This window comes from Seriola dumerili, unplaced genomic scaffold (genome assembly GCF_002260705.1).
Source record: "Seriola dumerili isolate Sdu_G_001 unplaced genomic scaffold, Sdu_1.0 BDQW01000161.1, whole genome shotgun sequence".
Classification (NCBI taxonomy): Eukaryota; Metazoa; Chordata; class Actinopteri; order Carangiformes; family Carangidae; genus Seriola; species Seriola dumerili.
Window position 1 is genome coordinate 266,983 of NW_019174416.1, and position 23,388 is coordinate 290,370.

The 23,388-nt window shown below is 40.5% G+C and overlaps 2 protein-coding genes across 2 annotated transcripts; one reads left to right on the forward strand and one right to left on the reverse strand.

Moving 5' to 3' along the window:
- The first annotated feature begins 388 nt into the window (after nt 1–388).
- Nucleotides 389–5,968, forward strand: sfxn1 (sideroflexin 1). Its single transcript, XM_022751718.1, has 11 exons — nt 389–466; nt 2,261–2,430; nt 2,532–2,702; nt 3,035–3,133; nt 3,245–3,320; nt 3,681–3,766; nt 3,928–4,055; nt 4,240–4,289; nt 4,574–4,623; nt 5,561–5,608; nt 5,789–5,968. The coding sequence occupies exons 2-11, from the start codon at nt 2,267–2,269 to the stop codon at nt 5,883–5,885; spliced, it is 969 nt and encodes a 322-aa protein (XP_022607439.1). The 5' UTR covers nt 389–466; nt 2,261–2,266; the 3' UTR covers nt 5,886–5,968.
- Nucleotides 5,969–8,608: 2,640 nt separating this feature from the next.
- atp7a (ATPase copper transporting alpha) lies at nt 8,609–23,312 on the reverse strand. The gene is made up of 23 exons (XM_022751717.1): nt 23,058–23,312; nt 21,429–21,559; nt 19,803–20,301; nt 18,486–19,262; nt 17,999–18,214; nt 17,738–17,901; nt 17,326–17,487; nt 17,107–17,183; nt 16,183–16,405; nt 15,780–16,013; nt 15,584–15,675; nt 14,990–15,117; nt 14,200–14,354; nt 13,972–14,106; nt 13,615–13,809; nt 13,215–13,397; nt 12,877–13,090; nt 12,554–12,700; nt 12,265–12,407; nt 11,687–11,890; nt 11,129–11,246; nt 10,915–11,017; nt 8,609–10,778 (listed from the first exon to the last, which is right to left on the reverse strand). The coding sequence occupies exons 2-23, from the start codon at nt 21,546–21,548 to the stop codon at nt 10,505–10,507; spliced, it is 4,563 nt and encodes a 1,520-aa protein (XP_022607438.1). The 5' UTR covers nt 21,549–21,559; nt 23,058–23,312; the 3' UTR covers nt 8,609–10,504.
- Between the last annotated feature and the right edge of the window lie 76 nt (nt 23,313–23,388).

The following is a 23,388-nucleotide window of genomic DNA, read 5'->3' on the forward strand; positions in this document are numbered from 1 at the left end:
TAGTGTCTGTTTGCGTGTGCGTGTGTGTGTGTGTGTGTGTGGAAATCCTGCAAAAGTTTTACCAGTTATTAATGATTTACTGCCCGTGAATCAATGTAGCGAAAATGTCAGAGCATTAACGGATGTGGTGCTCACCTCGCTGCTGAAAATAAAAGCCTCATTTAAAGGACAAAGTGAAATGAAAGTTCATGTGTCACCTCAGATGTTATCCCAAGATTTTACTGTTTTATTGAACAGCAGAAAATCTTGCATTTTCAGAAGTGTTTTTCTGTATGCACTTAAAATGACCACTCCAGTGTTTTCCTGTGTGTATTGCCACACGGAGACAGGACTTTTACTTCCTCAGTGAGGTTCGTGACACTGGGGGATGTGCCTCTGTGTGCTGTGCTGACGCTGCTGCATGTAAAATTAGCTGGCTGCAGCCTTTCAGGGACACCTCTTGCGGACCGCCGGAGCCCACAGTGCAGTAAGTAACCTCTTTGTATTTTTTTTTTTCAAACGAATCCGTCGAGACATCGACATTAGAAGGAAAATGACCACTTGCACTTGTGTGTCAAATGAAGGAAACTGTGATTAGACCTGTCTGGCTCCTTGGAAAAAGCCTGCTTAGACGTGTGGATGTGGCAGGCTGATACTAGTTGAATCTGGGGCGCACAGCTGGACAGATGCTGTGTCTAATTAGCCGTTTCCCAACATTAATACTGGTATTTTTATTGTTTGGTGAAAGGTTCCGGCGCTTTGCTCAGATGCAGAGACACCTCCAGTTACAGTCCAGATTTGACTGGTCTACGTCGGGTCGAACAATTAACCGTATCCAGTCACTGAGCATGTTTACCCTGCGACCACCGCCAGAAAGCAGCATTTATACTAGATGTCAGATGCACAAAAAATGAAGGTTATAATGCCTGTCATCAGATGCTACCTATAGTATTTAGGTGATATCTTTGATTGTAAGGAGGTGTTGTGATCGCAGGTTAATGTGTAGCCGCGCAGGCCGCCTTTGATTGGATGAGAGTGAGGGCAGATGCAGTTGAGGGTTTATAGATCAAAGGCCGTGTCAGTCCAAAGTTCAGTCCTCTGATATCACCTTCATTAGTCGTTTAGGGTTATATTAATATGATCGTTTTTAACATTTGGGGGTTTGACAGCAGCCAGTGTCCTGCAGCCTCGGTGCAGACCAACTCAGTGATTTCGCGTTTTATTGGATAAGCTCAGAGAAGGGGGTGTTTTGTTGCCATCTCGTGAGAACCCCATGGAGTTTAATTTAATTTAAAGAGACAGCACGCCTTCTGCACTACACAGCCGCCAGCAAACAGGAGAGTTGTCTGTTTTCTTGTCAATCCAGCAGCCATCTTTGGTGCAATTTCAGGTGGAGTTTCGTCGTCCTGCTGCAGATCCTTGCATAGACTTGCTGTGCTATCTGTGTCTCCCTGGTCTTCCAGTGGAGCTCGGAACAAATGGTTAAAAACCAGATCAGACTGGGTTACAGTGACCCCCACACACTGGGAGGAATGAGCATGCTGCAGGCACATCCACAAAGCTGAGGTTTTTGATAGTGCACTGTCTATTCATTGCAGGCCAGTCTTATCTGGTTCCAGATTGTGAAATCATAAATGCATAAAGCTTTAATGAAATACCCACTGGTAGTGGACATATTAAAATCCTAATGTTGCATAACCTACTGTACTTAACTCACAGTATCCTAATACAATTTATAGTTTAATGATAAAAAATAAGAAATACTTTGCTCACTTGCTCACAACATACATGCAAAGGGCTTTGTCACTTTCCAAGAGCTGCTTTTCAGCCACAGTCTGGGGGGGTTGGTGTGTGCCCATAATGGGGCTTTGCAGTTTAGCGCTTCACAACCCTTGTGTCAGGTCAGCCATCACCATAGCAACATTATGCTGAATTAGCAGCATGGCAATCCAGAAAGAAACATTTTTTTCAGTCCTCCTTCACTGACTTGTATCTGCAAAAGAAAAAAAGGTCCGAAGGGCTGTAAGCTCCTGGGGTGAGTGCTGGAGCAGGGCCCGGATTCCACGAAAAATATCAGTAACTATCAGCTTAAGACCATGCAGCTATGAAACACAGTCTTTCCAGATAACTAATCAGTTTTCAGTTTTGCTATCCCTGCTTCCATGTATTTACCCCAGAAGAAGGTTACTGGAAAATCTTTGAACCTTCATGCGTTATCCATACATATACTGCTCACTGACAGAAACCTGATTTGATTATTGCAACATTTTCCTTTCCCCAGATAAATATGGCAGCAGAGCTATCCACTTCCATAAACATCAAGGAGCCCCGGTGGGACCAGAGCACATTTGTAGGTCGGGCTAAACATTTCTTCACTGTCACAGACCCCAGGAACATCCTCCTCACCAACGAACAACTAGCCCATGCACACAAAATTATCACTGATTACAGGTAAACGGTGCTGCAGCTACAAAGTCAGTCGCAATTTACCAATAACCAGATATAATTCATTGCTGTTATTAGATGAAGTTTGCTTCTTTGTCATCTTGCAGGCAAGGTGTAGTCTCTCCAGGGTTGACAGAGGATGAACTGTGGAGAGCCAAATATGTTTTTGACTCGGCTTTCCATCCCGATACTGGGGAGAAGATGATCCTGATTGGCCGCATGTCAGCGCAGGTTCCAATGAACATGACCATCACTGGATGCATGATGACATTTTACAAGTGAGAACGTGGTTTTGGAGTATTTGACTGTAACACCAAGCTTATACATTTACGATTATTACTGCCACTATTCCTACTTCTACTACTTAAACTATTACCATTATTAATAGGCCTTTTTCATAGAAAACCTTTTCACATGTTGCAGTATGAAAATCATAGGTGTAAAAAATTTAATTTAATCTATTAATACTTGTTTCTTAGCCAACAGTATTTCTATAGCTTAAATTATTAATTATCAGTGAATTTTTATGTGTCACTGAAGGACATCTGGCAAGGAAAATATTTCTACAACTCTCCATTGTCCTTGATTTCTACTGTTTTAAATCTTGCAGATCAACTCCAGCTGTGTTGTTCTGGCAGTGGATCAATCAGTCTTTCAACGCAATAGTCAATTATACCAACAGGAGCGGCGATGCTCCGATCACAGTCAGGTAAGGGACAGACATGTTGGTGCTGACACTGGCCCCAGTTAACCCTTTAGTTCAACAGTTTTTGTGTGGACAGTTTTTGTGTGATGTGACCGGTGACTCTTTTGTTTGCAGTCAGCTTGGCACAGCTTATGTGTCTGCCACCACAGGGGCAGTTGCCACCGCTCTAGGACTAAATGCACTAACAAAGGTATCAGTTCATCTAACCCCATTCCACATCTCATTTTAATGCATTGACCTCAGCCGCATGGGTGTGCTGACGTGATGTTAGCCACGCACAAATACTCTCTTTGTCATAGAGGACCCATATTATTTACAGGGTCATGCTCTGTATTCAGCATGTTGTCATGCCAGCTTTGATAGTGACTTTGTGTTGGTACATCTTACTGGTAGAAAAGCCTTCACGTACAGTATCTGAAATATAACCTGTAATAACCTTAGGCCTCTACTGGTCTGAAAGGTGAAATTGGTTGTGCTGTCAGGATACAGCATAACCAAGTGTTTCATTTCTTCCCTCCTGTTTTTTTATGCCTCTTCTCTTCTCCTGTAGCATGTTTCACCTCTGATTGGACGGTTTGTTCCATTTGCTGCTGTAGCTGCTGCTAACTGCATCAACATCCCACTGATGAGACAAAGGTAAGGAGCAATTTCAACACCTAGTGGCTTTGACCTTCAGAAGACACAACACTAATGATTAAAATGCTTGCAACAGACCCCTTCATCGTAGTAGACACTGTATAATAAATGACCGTTTGGATTCCTCCTCTGATTTAATTTGCGTTGCTCCTTGTCTTCAGAGAACTTCAACACGGCATTCCTATAACAGATGAGAATGACAACAGGTTAGGAGAGTCGACGAAAGCTGCGCAGCAGGCTATCTCTCAGGTTGTGGTCTCCAGAATCCTCATGGCTTCTCCAGGAATGGGTACGAACATCTTTGTGTCACCAGCTCATTTAGACGCCTGCTGTGAGGTTCATTAACCCCACTCTGCCAGCTGATGGCATCTTTTAACTAAAAACAAAACACAAGTGTAAAAACACCAACTTTGCAATTGTAAAATTTTACTTGACAATGGATTAGTAATAAGAAATATTTTGTGTCTTTTCAGCTATCCCTCCATTTCTAATGAACCATTTGGAAAAGAAAGCCTTTCTGAAGGTAGGCATATTTCTGAATTAGTTGCGTCCTTTAAGACACAAACCACAGAGGAATGCACCTGCTGCAGTAATCTTCTCAACTTCATCCATCAATCATTTAAAATACCATGACGCTTTAAACTAAATGGTGGGAACCTGATGTTCCACACTGTCTCTGCCACTTGGCTCCTTTTAGTAATCACACATCAGAGGAATGAAAAGCACTGACGACATGAGGCCACTCTAGTATGGGAATTCACCACTGCTTTTGTGCCCCTCATTCGTTTTTCTGCCTGGTCTTTTCAGAAGTTCCCATGGATGAGTGCACCTATTCAAGTCAGCCTGGTGGGATTCTGGTGAGTCGTCAGAGATGGTCCACCTGATAAGCCGCCATGTCAAATTCCTTTAAAATTTCATGCTAGAATTCTACAACAAGGACATGAAATCTCAGTAATACTAAGATTGATGTCACTAAATGTTTCTGTTCATGTTATTGTGAGGTATCTCCAGGGGAATGTGCTCATAAGATTTGTTAGTTCCCTAAGATAATATCATGATTTGATGCCTGGTTTTTGTGTGAGTTCAGAGCTCTTATCTGTGACTCAGTAATTCAGTCGTGTTAACTAGTAGTGGTTGTTCAACATGGAGATTCTTACAACCTCTCTGGATTTCCAGTCATTTAAACAAACATTAAACCCTATATCTCGTCTCTATGTCTTCTGAAAAATTATACATTATGTAACATCCCTCGTGTCTCACTGATGTTTCCAAGAGTGTGTCCTGTTGTGCACTTGAACACACACAACACAGTAGCACTGCAACTACTAGCTATTTGATTCACATGCAGGTTATTTTCTTGATTAATTAATTAAATTAAACTTTGTAATAGGATTGCAACTAACATTCATTATCACTATGGATGAATCTGCTGATCTGGTGAATGAAATATCTCCATCACAAGTTGATGTCTTCAAATTGTTAATCTGTCTAACAGTTCAACACAAAGACATTAAATGTACAATGGTATAAAACAGGGAGAAGCAAGAAATCCTCACATTTCAGATTGAAAAATGATAAACAATTAATTGATTATCAATTAGTTGCTGACTAATTGATGATTTGTGTAACTGTTTTAGTTTGTAGACATGAAACAACCAGCTTGCTATGACCACATAATTGAATTTACCTCCACTCTTGCCCACTGGGAGTATTTTTAGGCAATAAAATGATATTAGAACAATAAGTTCTGGACTATATGCATGTGTGTTTCATAGAGTTGAGTTTCTCTTTCAGCCTGGTGTTTGCCACTCCACTGTGCTGCGCATTGTTCCCTCAAAGGAGGTGAGTGAAATGTAATCTTCTGAGGTAACAGTAACCAGTCAGACTGTTGCCTTTTCTTTGGTTAATATATGCAGAGTTTGCATGAATCTTTTCTGCCTGAACTGTTGCATAATACGCCTACAGTGTATGTTTTTGACCCATCAACCCCTGCAATTTCTCCCATTCCTCGCCCCGATCCAGCTCTATGTCAGTCAGCCGCTTGGAGCCCGAGCTGCAGGAGAAAATCCGGGCCAACCACCCAGGAGTGGAGAGGGTCTACTTCAACAAAGGGCTATGAGTGTGCAGCCCCCTCATCCAAACACTGCCATAACACAGCTGCAGGCTCAGTCCTCGCCTCTCTGCCAGCCCTCCTCATTCAGTGTGCCAAAGTTAAGTTTGTGTCTCCTCATTTCCACAATTCAGATGGGTATCGGAGGACTCCCTCTCTCAGTCAGTCTCTTTGTAACGAGATGTTTGCTTTTGTTAATGTGACTTTCTTGTAACTGCTAGAGAAGATTTTTCTCCGACAGGGCCGGATGAAAAGTATGATGTGTATCACGACAGATACAGCGGCCCATGTAAGATTATTTTAAAGTGGACTTTTTTTTTTTTCTTGTGCAGTATATTTTTTTTAAGTTGGTCACTTGTTGATCGTATGTTGCTGCCAAATCATTTTCATAGTCTCCTACTGAAGGTTGACAGGCAGTTAAATTCGTACCTGCATTACAACTGATCGCAATCAGATCTTAACACTTATCAGTCCTCTGAGAAACCTCTGCAGTTTATGCATTTGCCAAATCTGTACTCACATTTTTTTTAGACCTCTTATCAACGATTACGACCTCGGTCTCTTAACATTGTTTGAAAGAATGACATTCACTTTAATTCATTTTAATTCAGATCATTTTGCCAAATGAGTGACATTCAACAAGCCTTGACATTCATGACATCTAATCATGAATCTGAAAGCAATTCTCCAGGGATCCACCCTATAAAATGTGACACTATGATGGTGGTAACCATCGATGGGCCAACACGGTGCTATTTGATGTCTTAATAATCAGTGTTTATCGTACTATTTATTCTGCTTGTCAAACATGCATGAACAAACCACTCCTCATAAGAGTATCGTGGGATTTAAACATGGCTTCTCTGAAAACTAACTTTTCTGTATATTTAGTCACACCGAGGCTACGTTCAGGAGAGCCGAACGGTGGCAACAAATGTTATTAATGATCATTTCTGCAAAACACACTGGCTCTGTAGTTAATCAGGATTTTCTGATCGCAGTATTTGATCACACTAAAATTCAACAACTCATTCATGCCTTACACAGACTTGTATGGTATCTGTCTTCTGTACCTTAATGCAGCATCCTAAGAGGTTTGACTATTACCGCACAAAGTGACACATTTTAGATTGATGTGGCAGTTTTATCATATTGTTTTTAAGGTGTTATAGTACATTTATATGTGCATTTGGTGTCTACATTAGATATGGATATCAGTATTGCGGGGGGGGGGCAATATTCTCACTGTAGTATTTTTCAAGAAAGAATGGTATACAGACAGATCCATAATATTTGTTTGAACTGCTCTGTTGACTGTAACATTTCAATCCAGTGGAACATCATGCAGAATTGCTTTGGTCTCATCCTGGTGAGGTTGAGAGATGTGGGAACTCCCAGCTAAAACCTCGCATCAGCAACAACCTCCTGCTTTGTGTTTCACTATACTTTGTTTTTAAAGTGAGAAATATGTACACCGTGATTGTGACATGCAGTTACATGAGCACCCACTATCACAGAGCTGTGGCCGGGTGAGCAGATAAAGTAGGTGCAGTCTGTTGTAACTTTTGTTGTAGTCAGTATTCAGATGATAATGTCAGTCTGGTATGTTTGGACAGAGTTGTGTAAACTCTGTTATATCAGCCTGAGTACCAGATTGCATTCATCCAAAAGGCTGCAATCCTTTTCCCAGCTGGCGTATGAAGCCATGATGGCCTTCATGCGCCTTATTAACAGCTACTGTATTTTAGTGCACAAAGTTAAATTGTAGGACAATTTCATATCAGAGAGACTGTACAACAACACACCAGATTTATCATTAGATATTTTGAAATCAGGGATGAGAGTGAAAACGATGGACTGAAGCCACATAACTCGCAAGAATTATTTAAATCTTTGACCAACCTATCCTCATTTTGAATCTTTAAATGATTTTAAATGTATTTTTAGGACCCAGTGTATGTTGAAATCATTTGGTTCAATTAATGCAAATGTTTACATTTTAAATTTGAAGACATCAAATGCTTGTGAAATGAATTGATTTGCTTTCATTGCGTCTTCTGCTCATCATGGTGTGTGATTTCTGTAAGGTGTTTAATGTTTAATATACTGTAAATCTACTGATATATATATATATATATATATTGCTGTAAAAGTAACTTCATTTTAGGTGGTCAGTGTTTCCAGAGAGAGATGTTGGAGTCGGAGCTGTTCCCTAGCTGGTTTGAAGTGAAGTTTGTTATTCTAGTGTTCAAGGTAACTGAATGTAGCATTTTCCAATTACAGCTGTTTTATGGTGCGTTAGTCAAGAAAAGCACAATGTTGTAAGAGATTTCAAATGCTGCACATTTTTAAAACTTGTTCAGTTTCCTGACCACAATGCTTTTCAGTAAATCATTGATCAGATGGATTAAGAAAAGATGATAAATACTTAAGTGGTAGACATTATTTCTGAGCATTAACCCCTGACTGTGTCTAATGAAAACTAATTCTCTCTTAAATGTATTAAAAAATATTAAATTTACATGTTCACAAAGTTCAAACTACCAAATCAAATGAAATGTAACTACAGCCAAAGCGATACAAATCGACTCAAGAGAAAAAAGTCATTTACAGTTTGCATTAATTGAAATGAATATTTTTAAGTAGATGACAATGAAGGGTATTTGATTGTTTTGCAGTACACTGGGGTGATGTAATGTTTAGACTAACTGGATGAAATAAAGTTGATGAAATCTTGTATCCGGTGTTTATTTATGAACACGTGGCTCTACAGCACCATCTTCTGGTTTAAACTGAGCACGGCAGAGTGACGTTACAAAAGCGTTTTATTCCAAGGCACATGATGTTCAGAAGAAGTATGCATGATGGCAAGCGTGGACTCAATTAATTTAACTGCACACAGATCTGAAGTCCTATGGACGTCTTTACAAAGCAATACACAGAAAGGTCAGATTGGCATATAACATTCAGAAGGTGTAACAGCTACAGAACATACTGCATCGCTGTAAAGTGGCAGGACAATCTGATGGTTCTTTTCTCCACCAGAAAGAAACACTACAGACGTTTGGACACAAAAATTCAAGGAATAGCTGGAAAGTGATTATTATCTCCTGATTATACAGAGGAGATATTAATGCAAAAAATATTTGTAATCACTTCACAGGAGAAAAACTAAAGCATAGTCAACTGAACAGTCACTGTTTACAAGTGCAAGATGTAATTGGTGTGATTTCAATTTAACAACTTGTACAATTTGATTTTATGAAATTATTTTTTGTTTGTCAGTAACTTGTTTGGTGGAACTGCTGAGACACAGCTTGTGTCTAGTCTGCGGACCCTGCTGTGTTTCCTGCTCCCCTGGGTTCAAAAAGGTGTTTCTTTGATCGAGCGCATCAGCGTGAATTATAATCATCAGATGAAAAAGAAAAATGAACAAAGTTACATCGTTGAACGAAACTCTTAGAAACAGTAACACCATCTTGCCAACTGTGACGTTAAAAAGAACACAAACCTTCTTTTTGCAGCAAGCAAATAAAGTACTTCAAACACAAACAATGTCATTCATGTAACAACTTCTGTTTTTAACAGTTTTAACAATGAATAATGTTCACATTCACTGACAGACATCTTATATAATTAACTTCAGATGGCTGACACAACTACAGAAGTTTATGACTAGAGTCTTCTGTAGTTGACGTCACTATTCACAGTCGGCCTTCCTCTTCTCTGCTTTGACTCATTGACCTTATCTTTGTTCACACTTTGTGCACATTATGTCCAAGGTAACCTCTACAGTGCTATCTTTGGAATGTGTTGGATTTTGCCAAGGTGGCATTTCAATCGGCACTTGGGTCAAACTTACATTTACATTTCACTGAACTGGTGTTTTGCACAACAATGAGTTTCCATCAGGTAACAAGACTTCTTAGATTGAGTGCTTGTCTTACCTGGTTTAGTAATTACACATTTTGGGAGACTGAAAATGAAAATTGGCATTTGGATTCAACAATTTCATTGTTCACATAGGATATCAAGGAAAAAAAGATAAATAAGGGTAATATAAATACTCTGGAATATAATAATACAACAGTGTTATCATAATTTTCCATTCAAGGAAAATTAGTTAAAATATAACTCTGTAGTGTCCACTCGTACAAGGGGCACCACTGTTAAAATGTCTTTGGATAGATGTTAAAGATTGTACTGGCAAATGACCACAGTGGCACAGCTGATCATCACTCTGTTCCCTGGATGTGGACATCTGCTTAAAGGCTCTGAAGATGCATCATGCCCCTGCAGTGTTTCAGAGGATCAAAGTGTCAAAGGGTTGTTCAAAGAGCGTGCCCGAGGGCAGTTACCTCAACAAAAGATAGTCTGCTACGGAAGGAGAGGAAATCACCTCAGCAAGCTCTGAAGAGCATGCGATCCGGTGGTTGAGCTAAAAGAAAACAAGGGGAATATAAGCTCTCTTCAAGTCCTTAGTGCTGCCCTGAGGCACCTACAGCAGATGGATGGGCCATTATTCAATGTAACCCTTTCAGCTTACCATGGCCTAGCCTTCAATAAATGTAGTTACTGTCTACTTCAGCATACAAAAGTCATGGCTGGCCCATGTGAGCCTTACATATTCAGCAAAACTCCTCCTCACACATCGCCTCCCCCACCAGCAGGGAGTGTTTGTCGGGCTCGCTGAGCACCAAGCTGTTGAGCGAGTGCTTGTCGGAGCGCAGGGAGTTGATCGAGGCACGGCTGTAGTTGACAATGCGGTCCAGCAGGCTGAGTTTGGGGGAGGGACGACGCATCTCACCCATGCCAATGTGGATGCTGACATCAGAGAGGCTGCCCTGACGCCTGCTGTTACCCAGTCGAGCCTCCAACTTCTCTGCACTGGGCTTAGTGTAACTAGACAAAGACACAGAGAAATATAGAGACAAATATAGAAAGTGATTGGGAAAACGGTTTAGATGATTAAACTCAAAGGGTGAAAAACAAAGTACACAGATAACAGGCCTCAACAAAGCATTAAACATCTCATTACCATTTGAGTAGAAGAGAGGACAAAACCACAGAGACAGATGACAGTGCCATTGCGGCAGAGCCCATCCATGGCTGTAACACCAGACCTATGGGAAGGAAAACGCCTGTGCACAGACAAAGTTCATATTACTGCTGTGGTCAAAATTATTTGAATGATTATCGTCAGTGTGATGATATAATTTAAATAAATCTTGTAATCTTTGGCAGTCACCTACCGGCAGCAATAGGAATGCCAACCAGGTTGTAGATAAGAGCAAATACAAAGTTGATCCTGATCCTCTTGACAGTCTTCTTAGAAAGGTCGATACTACCAACCACATCCAAGAGGTCGTTCTGGTGACAAGGGAAAAAAAAGGTTAAATGAAAACGGTAGTAATATCAGATGATTTGTTTTTAGAAATAAATATAAAAAGGTATTGAAGTTATATCCCCTCTGCAGAACGGTTAACACATTTGAGATAATAAGGTTTAAAGGTTTATAGGTATAAAAGGTTTTATTCAGGTTTTGATAGGTCCAAACAATGTTAATAAAATGTTGATCAAAATATGGCATATTACAAAATGACCTGTATTATACTTTTGGTGTCAGTGATGACATATGATACTGTGTTGTATACTGTACATATATTGTGATACTACAAATTCACACTGCCTCTGTGCTGCAGGGCGGTAATATCACATTTGATAGCCATTTATGAAACAGCTGATGCATAAAGCGGACAAATTAATTCATGACAGACCTTTCAAAAAATCCTCCAAGCTCAAACTCTTACCCTGATCAACACCACATCTGCTGCTTCTATGGCCACATCTGTCCCGGTTCCTATGGCAATGCCCACATCAGCCATGGCCAGAGCAGGTGAGTCATTAATACCGTCACCCACCATGGCTACTCTCTTGCCTGCCTGCTGTAGCTGCTCCACCTTGGCCACCTTGTGGGAGGGAAGCACCTCAGCAAACACTTTCCTGATACCCACCTGGAGCATGGGCAGAGAACAGGCTCAGAAACACACAGAACCTTTCCAGCTTAATGCACTTAAATGGTAAAACTGGGCAAAATGTTTAAGAAATTACATTTTGATATTTTTCAGCATTAATACATTTACTTTACAAAACATATGAGAATATTTATATATTTCGATTTATAAAATTGTGATCAAAGGCAACATTGTACTTTTATATCAACATCATCCACCTTAATTTAACATATGTTTGTATAGGTTAAATAAAATGACAGATTATCACCCTCAGAATACTGTCACATTGTCATTGTCCAGCAACTAAAACATACAAATAACTGATTGTCAGTGTCACCCAGGTCTATACACACACACACACACACTCTTCATACCTGAGCAGCAATGGCCCGTGCTGTCTTGCTGTTGTCTCCGGTCATCAGCACAACTTCCAGACCCATGTTGGTCAGAGTGTGCACTGCAAGTTCAGCCTCTGGTTTCACTGTGTCAGCTATGGCTATCATTGCACACAGCAGGTCTACGCACAAATAGAAATGTTTAACAATTAGACTTCAACAATTTCCTTTACATATGTTTTAGAGAAGATAATAACTATAAGCAGCTGGTCAGGAAATTATGGAGAAAAAGATATTAGTCAGATTCATGTTAAACAGCACTACTTACTGTCTACAGCTACTAGAACAGCAGTGCGTCCTCTGCGCTCATGCTCCATCATAGCCTCATCTATATCAGGCCTGATCTGCAGGCAATTTCTTCTCATCCACTCTCTGTTGCCAATCAGGACGACGTAGGTGGCTGTCTGGATGAGGCCTAAACACAGAGAACACATGGGTTAGACAACAGCAAAGAAACATAAAAGTGGAAGAAGCACAAGTTTACTAATTCCATTATTACTTAAATGCACAATTGAAAGACATCACAATATTTCAGCACTTGTGTGAATACATGACTACAACAATGTGTTTGGATTGCATTTCCCAACTTACTCAATGGTTGTGGGTCCATGATGAGTGGATGGGAGCTGGTGGTTATCCGGGTGTCGCTGATCTGGACAAGGACACTGTTACGCTGGTTGTTGTCCTCACTGTCGCTGTCCGCCTGTTTCAGCAGGGTCTCTGTGTTGCTGACCTGACATCGGATGCCACAGCCTGGCACCGCCTGAAAGTCTGTGCACGTGCCAAGAGACTCTGTGCTGAGCTCCTGCACACAGATAGAAATGGATTGTTTAATACACCATTTTACAAATCTAGATCATGTAGAGGACCAGTCATCTGAGATTTCCAGAAAGTGGAGTGTGGGTGTTAAATGTGAGGTGGACACCAACCTGTTTGCAGTATTTGGTGATAGCTGCTCCCAGAGGGTGTTCGCTGTTGTTCTCAGCTGTACCCACGATGGCCAGGAGTCGAGAGCGAGGCATCTTGTTCCCCTCCACAACTATCTTGACTTGGATAACCTTTGGAGCACCATATGTGATGGTCCCAGTCTTATCAAACACCACTGACTGGACCTGTATATATCATATAAGTAATATGATAAAAGTCAAGAAGAAATACTGTCAGACTGAACCTTAAATGTTTTAGGATATCTTATCAGTGTAATATCTGGACTAATGTGGTTTTGTAACCTAGTAAAACAGAACCATTTCATAATCTGACAGTTGGTCTGTTACATCAATGGCTGACTACATACAGTATCGGGGTGTCAGAGTATCATCATTAACACACCTTATGCGCCATTTCGAGTGGCTCTCCTCCCTTTATCAGAATACCGTTTTGGGCTCCAACCCCTGTGCCCACCATGACAGCTGTCGGGGTTGCCAAGCCAAGGGAACAGGGACAGGCGATGCATAACACTGTTATGGAGGCCTGGAAGGCAAAGCGAATCACTACCTCGGATCTGGAAATGCTCTTGTCATAACCCTGCAGGGAGGAAATGTGACTGGTTAACTTTTGTTTCAAATTAATTACAATGGCTTTTACATTTACTGGAGAGTTAAATAGTTATAAGGAACATTATCAGATACAGTAACTATACTGAAAAGATTGGTACAGTCACACATTCAGTCTGAAAAGAAGACTCACAGGAAAGTACTTCTCCACTAGTGAGAAATCCAAAAACCCAATGATGATCCAGGCGAGCAGCGTAACAACAGATATGCCAACAATGAAGGGTACAAAGTAGCCACTGATCTTATCTGCATACTGCTGGATGGGAGCCTAAAAAATATAAAATGTCAGAAATTACACACCTGCTCAATGTTACCTTCAAAACAGGTAAACACAGTGCAGAACTCAAATCACCTAAGTCACCTTTGAGGTTTGAGCCTCCTCCACTAGTTTGACAATCTGAGACAGCGTTGTGTCCATGCCAACATGTGTAGCACTGACAAGCAGAGAGCCATTCTGGTTAATGGAGCCAGCAATCACAGAGCTCCCCGGCTTCTTGGTCACAGGCATGGCTTCACCTGGAGTCACAAAGCAACAGCTGGTCAGAAAACATAAAAGTACAAGGCAGCAGACAACAGGCGCTGGTCATCTGGAGAAAATGCTGGTGCTTCGGCAGAGGCCACGGCTCAAATAATAACCAAATATGTTTGATAGTGCTGGCAATTGATCTTTTCATAGTCCTAAATTATTTCTTGATTGAATAATGAAAATTAACGATGTGATAAATTATTGTTTTGGTCTGTGTCAGTATTGCAACAGTAGGTCTCACCAATGAAAAATCTTATGAGGATGCAACAGTGTTTGTAATTATATTACAAAGAGTTTATTTTTAGTATTTATTGAACTATGTGGGTTGTTGGTGTTTACATTTTTCAGACCCACTCCAGATCCTGTTTGGACTAATACTGCAAATCTGTCAGGTTACTTTTATTGAGTTCATTGCAAATTGCTCACATTGTTTCAAATGGTAGAAGAGCTAAAAGACACTTTCCAGGGACAAGCTGGAGCATGCAGGTTAACACAAATTGGATCCCTTGCATTGGCTCACTTTACCTGAAAAGTTACATTTTAGCATATTATTTCAACCATACTCGTAAAAAAGCTATTAATTAACACTTTATAGACACTTGATTTCTCATTTAATGTGACCAACCTGTGATGAGAGATTCGTCGGCCATGGAATGTCCCTCAATGACCCTCCCATCTACTGGAAACTTCCCTCCGGGGACGACTTTCACCACATCACCCCTTTGCACCAGTTCCACATCCACCTGCTCCTCACTGAACAACACATGGATGTCAAACAATGTAGATGTTGGTCACTACTAATGTCATTCTATTTTTCAAAACAGAAAATAACGATGCACAATTTTCCTAATGCAAATTTCTGAAAGTGTCAGATCAAAATTACATTTCCAGTTTTATTTCCCATTTTTTAAGTAAAGTGCAATTTTCCACATTAGATATTAACACTGGACAAAATGAAAAATCTAATTATGATAACATGATATTTTAGGGGTGGCTAGTGTGTTTTTCTCAAGGCAGGTAAGATTAAAATTGGAGATTAAATCTGAATGCCGGTTGGAACTGACAATAATATTTGTGTTACTCTTACTGTGGAAAATCACTTACAGCTTGTTTATGCAGCCTTTGTTATGCCATGCAAACATTTATATATGCGGTTATCTAAAACCAATTAAAGATATGAAAGGTTGTAGTAAACAAAGTGAATGTAGAGAACAAGTACCTGAGAATAGACTTGTCACTGCTGAGAGTGACCACTGTGGCGTCTGTAGCTTGTAGAGACATAAGTTTGGACAAAGCCTCTGACGTCTTGCTCTGGGTGGAAGAAACAGGTACAGAAAACAATTTCCAACTAACTGTTATTTCAACATTTTAAAAAGGTATTTTAAATGTCAGATATCAATAATAATGATCTAAACCTTGGCTATCTGTTCCAGCCAGCGTCCCAGAGAGATGAAGACAAAGAGCATAGGTGGTGTGTCGAAGAAGGTGATGGGGTTGACTTTAGCCTTCTCCGCCATGGCCACTATTAGGACGACCAGTGAGTAGGTGAAGGCTATGGAGGTAGCCAGAACAATTAGCACATCCATGTTGGCAGATCGGTGTTTGACTGCTTTGTAGGCTTGAATGTAGAAATAGCGACCTCCAATGAACTGAGGAGAGGAAAAACAGAAAAGCTTAAATTCACAGAACCACAAACATTTCATTCAGACTCCCTCCCTTCTCTTGAATAAGTGCCCGTGTCACAATCTAAAAAAAAAAAAAAATCTAGAAATTTCCATATGATTTTTCATGGGTCTGCAGTTGATCCCACTGATTTACCTGTACAGGCACGCAAAAGAGGAAGGAGAGGAGGTTCATGATGGAGAGGCCTGGGAGTAGCTGTCTCTCGAGGAACATGTTGGAGTGGTAATGGTTGCGGTCCTCCACTGTAGCATTGTGTTGATGTGAAACATTCATCTGGTGGTCCATGATAATCATGTAAAGCATCATGCCCATCACAGGCACACAGAAAATCAAGCTCACCAGGAAAGATTTCCTCCACCTTAGAAAGTGAAAACATTTGCGTTAAAAATGGATTTTATTTTGTGATCTAGTTTTAATTGCAGGACAAACTAATTACCACATTAAGCATCAGCCCACAAATGTTGCATACATACAATGCTGAAGAAACCTGTGTTCATACATAAACACATTTGTACCAGTATGCCTATATACTGTATATAGATGTATAACAGGTGATGTTGTTCAACCCATGACATGATATTCTGCATAGCCATTCTACATACACAAGGCTTAATTTATCTTCCTCGGCACTAATGGTCCAAGCTATATAGAATACGGTCAAACTGTCACATTAAAAGTGATTTGTACTTACTTGTGAGTGCGGACAACTTTTTTTGACAGTTTTGTGACTTTTTGGTTGGCAGCCAATACACTTTTTAGATACTGGGTTGAACACACCAGATCTTTTGTGATACCAAGCTATATGGAGAAACTGGATATTGTAAGTAATAACAGGATCCACTGAGTAATGTCAAGTGGGGGTGATTTCTCTGTACAAGCATTTTTAGCAGCTGAAAGCAGCAGAAAAGTAAGATGAATTATTGAGTCATCATTTAAAAAAATAATAGGAATTCAAGCTCCAGTTAAACAAACACACCTGTCGCATGAAAAAAGTTAGAGTTGATGAAATGGATTAAAAAAGACAAACAACATAAACAACATGCAAAAAAAGTTACTTACTGTCGTATCTCTTTGCTGTGGTCCAGGTGACTGGCAGTGCGGTCCCTCTTTACCAAAGATGCTTCAAACCCGAGATTCTACAAATAATAGTCAAAGCACTGATCAAATCACAAATTCACTGGTGTGTTTGAATATAAGCTGGTGTCGACAAGCAACAAGGAACATTGATAAAAGTAACGGAACAAATGCATAAATAACAGTCAGAGGCAGGAGCAATACCTCGATCAGCTTGATGATGTCTCGTGGCCCTATAATTTCTGAGTCGTACTTAACGTGTGCTTTGTTGGTTGCCAAGGCAACAGAGGCATATATAATCCCCTTTTCTCTCATAAGGCTGGATTCGATTTTGTGAACACAAGAGGCACACGTCATTCCCCTGACCTGAATGAAGGTGAAGACGAGCACAAGTAGATAAAGGGACAAAAATATATTAAAGAGGGTATGAAGTGAGGAACTGGTATGATTCATTACATCTACTCAAAAGGAGGTCGCATGTATTCAACATTCTTCTCAGATACTGGTGAAAATGTTTATTTACGGATTTCATGTTGTGGAAATATATTACTGCATTGAATGTATCTTGTCTTTTTAATACAACTCATAATGTTAATACAAGTTTACACTCACTCACCACTAGTTCTAGGTTTCCGTCTGAACCTTCATAGTTCTCCATCACAGAGGCGGTGAAGCCCAGCTCTTTAACACACTCAGCTATCTTCACAGGGTCGATGACTTCAGGGTTATAGCGCACCTCTGCTTTACTGGCCATTAGCGCCACCAGAACAGAGTAGATACCTGCAGAACATTAAAGATTTTTTCTTTAGCTCCTAGTGAAAGCAATGAGATGGTTAATTATTAGTGAAATAAGTAAATATATTTTGTCTTTACAGACCAGTTTCATTCTTAAGGTTTCGTTCAATGTTTGCCACACAGGAAGCACAGGTCATCCCTCCAATCTGGATATAGCATTTAGTAGAGTGCTTGTCTCTGTTGCGTCCATGGGAGATTTCTTTGTGGAGGTCACTGTCAAACTCCTTATCTTTCACAGGTGCTAGACTCGAAGACTTTGAGAGACTTGGATCTAGTGCAGGCAGCAGGGAATTGGTCTCTGTGGAGAAAAGATAGTTATTAAGAAAATATTATTAGTTAGCCATGATATCTCAACCATGCAGTTCAAGTACTCCCATTGGCAGAGTCACATTAACAGAAGCCACTTGTAGGAGGAGATACTTAAACTGTTTGGAGGTATCCAGAGGCAACAATGTTAAGCTTTGGACTATCTACAGGTGATTCTCTAGTTAAAACACACAAATAAAAATAGCCATTTCAATATGTAACAAAACTGGCTGATTCAACAACCTCACCATCTGTCCTCTTACCAGGTAGGAAGGCGTCAAAGCCCATGTCCTCTATGGCCTCCCTGAGCTCCTCTGGTGAGCTCAGGAGGGGATCGTACTCAAAGACCCCCTGGTGATCAGCCAGGGAGACCTTGGCTGAAACCACCCCCTTCCTTTGGGAGATCATGCCTTCAATGGACTGGACACAGGAGTTGCATGTCATGCCCTCAATGCAAATATTAACTACAGATGCAAGAGGCTGGGTAAAACAAGGCTGTGAGGCAACATATTTGGCCTGGGTTGCTCCTGCAGACCAAGGTGCTGACAAGGCAGGTGTGGGCGAGATGGATACCGGACTGAGAGGGCCAGAGGAGTCCCAGGGTTGAGTTTTGAAGTTTCCTGGAGGCAGCGCCTCAATTGCCTGCTGCAGCTCAGGCACTGTGACCTTTAGAGGATCATAGCAGATGGAGGCCTTCTCCTTCTCCAGAGAGACCTCCACAGTGGAGACACCAGGCAGCATAGAGATATTGTCCTGAATATTAACGACACAGGAACGGCAGTGCATGCCTTTCACCCTGAGCGTTACAAGTGTTGTGTCTATGAAGATTTCCGTCTCCTCTGAAGTCTCTGATGGTGAAGAAACTGTTGGTTTTTGAGAATCAACAAAACGTCCGATTTCACTGGGGGACAGCTGTAGAGGGCGGGGCTTGGACTTGGCAAAAGCCTTGAAACCGGCAACAGCAATCTGGTCGATGATCGTTTGGACAGTGATGAGGTGAGGCAGGTACACGATTGTAGCTTCCTGAGACTCTAAAACAACTGTGGATAATTAAGACATGACAAAGATAAAATACCATCACAGCATAAAGGAAAAGAAATTAAATTATTTCACAAGAGTAGGAAGTGACTGCACATGCAGATTTTCACAAGCAATGAGATACACATATATAATTTAAGATCCGTGCACATGATGCACATTCCATCATTGTAAAACTGTGTCATGAGGTTAATATTTAATACTAAGCTCAATTTGGAACAATGAAACTAGAATATACAGCTGACAGTATATAAAGCCAGTTTACACAATGACAATTCTGTACTCAGCGAACTTAATCCTATGACATCCTACAATCCAATCCTACAATACCAATGAAAGGATTTCATGAGTCATGGTCAAATCCTACTGAGCAATCTGTCAGTGGTGAAACTACAGAGACTGAGATACACAATGACATGACACCTGTGACCTGAAAGACGTACTTTCCTACATAGTGCAGCAACTGTGTTACAGCATCACTACTGGCTCAGACTTTGAAGTAATAGATGTCTACAAGCTTATGAACAGGTCAAGTACATTACCTTTGATCTTTTCAATCCCTTTCAGTTTTCCAATCTTCCCTTCAATAGTGGTAGTGCAGGAGTGGCATGTCATTCCTTCAATGCACAACTTCAGGAGTGCCACCCCTCCTCCCCTGCTGTGGGATGGGGACAAGGTTGGGCCTTTTTGCACAGGGCTGCTGGGTGTGGGGATCTCCAGAGGCGTTACGCTGGCCACCAACTGGCTCAGCTGCAGCACTGAAGTCAGGGAAGGAACAAAGGTGACACTGAGACCCATCTGGCTCTCTCTGACATCCAGCACTCCCTGAATCTGGGATAGCTTCTCCAAAGCCTCCTCTTGGGCTGCAGGTGTCAGGCCTGAGGTGGATATCAGCTGTGTATCTGTTGAGACTGGTGTGGCTGTGACGGACTCTGATAGACTTGATTCAAAGCCCATGTCCTCAATGGCCTCTGACAGAGACTCTGGACTCTGTTGGTTTTGGTCAAATATGATGGTGGCATTCTTCTGCTCTAAAGACACCTACAAAATAAAAGCCAGGTTATGGGTTCAACTAAGTCACTATGTGAAAACAAAGCATATAAAAAAGCCTATGTAGAATTTTCTTATAAAACAGTACAGTAAGACAATAATACTATTAAACATGCAATGCTGGAATAAGTATGTTGTTAATGTCAGAATGCTTATTTGAATAATCAATTTTATTGATTTCATTTAATACTGTACAAAGACAATTCTTGCCTAATGTGACTGTACACACTTCCTTTAACTGCATTGAAATTACTGTCACGATGCAAATCTGTCTTGTTGAAACAATGTAGCTTTACAATATAAAATAATTAGTACATGGCCTTGTTAAGCTTAGAGCATGTTAAGTCAGCATGGTGACCCTTGGCTCTCCCTCTTCAGCAAGAGGGAAACATGTGACACACTGAAGGGATCACCTGACTGAGCCATAACTTTCAAACCACAGCATGGGTTTAGTAGGAAGTGACTGTTCCTGCCTGTTGGAATAATGATTTTTTTCTGAAAAGGAGAGATGGGAGGAAGTTGGGAATGAGGCAATGACTTTTATACCAAGAAAAATCTATTCACTCCTCCCAGAATGTCTTTATAGATTATCATAAAATGACCCAGGCACTAGATTCTCTTCAGACACAAATGACATTTCCTGTGGGTACAGATTGCATTTTGACCTGCTGTCACAGTCCTGCAAAGGGCAGAGCTCTATCTGGAACATTCTTATTACATTATCTTCTCATTCAACCTAAGCCTGAGGGGTAAACACACAATAAACAAAACAGCAGGCCACACCTATTGTAATTTAACTATCTCTAATGGCTCCATTGATATATTGTAAATCAGACCAGCTAGTCCTAAGGGAGTAAGACTGTCAGATTAATAAAACTTTATTAAGTTGGGCAGGAAACTAGATAATAATGTATGCGTATCTGCCCTGTCTACGGTTCTAATACTATATTTTAAAATACAGACTGCAACAGTATAAAGATCCTCTTTTTTAAACAGAAGTGCCATACAAGAAATTCTTAAGTCAGCAAAGTTTAAGAACTGCATCGTCATAGGAAAACAATTGCTAAATGCAACTAAAGGTGAAATTGTTGCTATATCTCTGCAAAGACTGAATTTACCTTTATATTTATCACTCCTGGGAGAGACCCGACGCGCTGCTCTATGGACTGGACACAGGAGCTACAAGTCATACCCTCCACTCCAAGGGAGACTGAACACAGACTGACTTTCTGTGTCATGATTGGTTAGTCTGCAAGGACACAAGAAGTACAAAATTTATTGTCCATCTTGAATGAAAAACAGGCTACTAAAAACTAATTGTGACAGTCATGTTAGGATCTTGAAAAAAAAACTATGCAAGATGAGTTATCACATTTGTAATATGGTTAAATGGTACTATGCATTAGTAAAATGTTGCACTAAAAATTAAAGGCTGTTTTGGACCTTCAACTCTAAGCCTTGAAGCCAAAACAGGAAAAAGAAAGAACCCTTAAGGATACTATTTATGTTAAAGAAAACTAGATATCTTAACATTTTTTAAATTATGAATTGAATCTTTATTGCCAATTTCTAGGAAATTAAGGTTCAAAACTGGCAACGAATCAAATAACACACCTGTGAGGAAACAAAGGACAGATCCTGGAGATGTACCAATACTGTCAAATTAGACCAATTCACATTCACACCCTGTAACCACTACTCCCACTTCTGGCATCTTCACTTGACTAAAATCAGAAGCAATGCACAAGAATGTAAACAATGTAAAACCACTAGGGGGAGGATATTATTTTCATGTTTCTCAGTTCGAATGTAATGTTTTGATCTTCAAACCATTGATATTAAACAAAAACAGATTACATCTTGAAACATTGCATCACTTCCATCAAAACTACAATCGCCTCCATTTCCGCCATGCACTGACCGATAAGAGACAAGTTCGGGGGAATTAAATGCAGATAACATCCTTGTCTTTAACGAATTATGGCAGCGAGCGAACCCAGCTGTCACTTACCAACTCAGTGTTTACCTGAAATATGACAACTGTCAGCTTCTCTTGAGCGCTGACAGACACTTGGCACACCAATACAGTTTCACCTTGTTACACAAGCTTGGTAATATGGACTCTTTTGGCAGTTTTGGTTGTAATGACTGCCATCTGATCACACCGTCCAGTATTATAATTTAACACTTCTCAGATTTGAGACTGGTTTTCATCGCAGACACCAATGAATGCTTTTATCGGACAGACAGGACAGAAAACCATCAGGGCACTGGGGCACTGGGTCTCCATGACTAAGGAAAATGATTTAAAAAAACAAATACAATTCATTCACTATCAATACAAAAGTGAATGAAATGAAAACTGCAAAAGTAAATCAACATAAACCTGTTTGAGTTCATTGGACTAACCCATCAAATATAATAGGCAAATTTAGGTAAAATAGGTAAACTTAAAAGTCTAATCTACAAAAATCTGAAACGTTTTGTGACGTTTGGTGAGTAAGAAAGTTGCTCCGTCTCATGCATTTCATTTAGCCAGGGTCAAGGAAGCTAACAGCTAGCTTGATTAAGCTAAACAGTAAGTGAAACTTCACCCGAGTTGTCGCCTGCTTTTTCAGCTAAACTCTCAAAACAGTGTATATTAATAAGAAATTGTATCTTTCCTTACCCTACTAGACAAAATGTACCACCTGTTAAAACACACCGTGTGTTATAGTTAGGATGAAAAGAAAATGCATAGCTCTTACCTTATTCAGGGGGAAGTAACCAGTTAGCTAGCTACAGGCTATGGTCGTCGCCTGTCAGACTGAGTTGCTAAATTCAGCTAGCAAGCTAGCTAGCTTCTCTTTACACTACGTTACTAGCATGTACGCAGACACTTTGTGACATCTTTCTGCCTGTGAGGAACAACAGAGACTGCTGATGTAAGAGTTTTCCTCCCTGTTATCATAAATCTCAACTCAGGGAGCTTGATTTGTTTCTGCTTGGCATATCGACGTGACTGACAGCTAAACAGTGGGTCGTCAGAGCCAAGAGGCGGAGTCCCATGGCAACCAATAGCAGTATATTTTGCCCTGA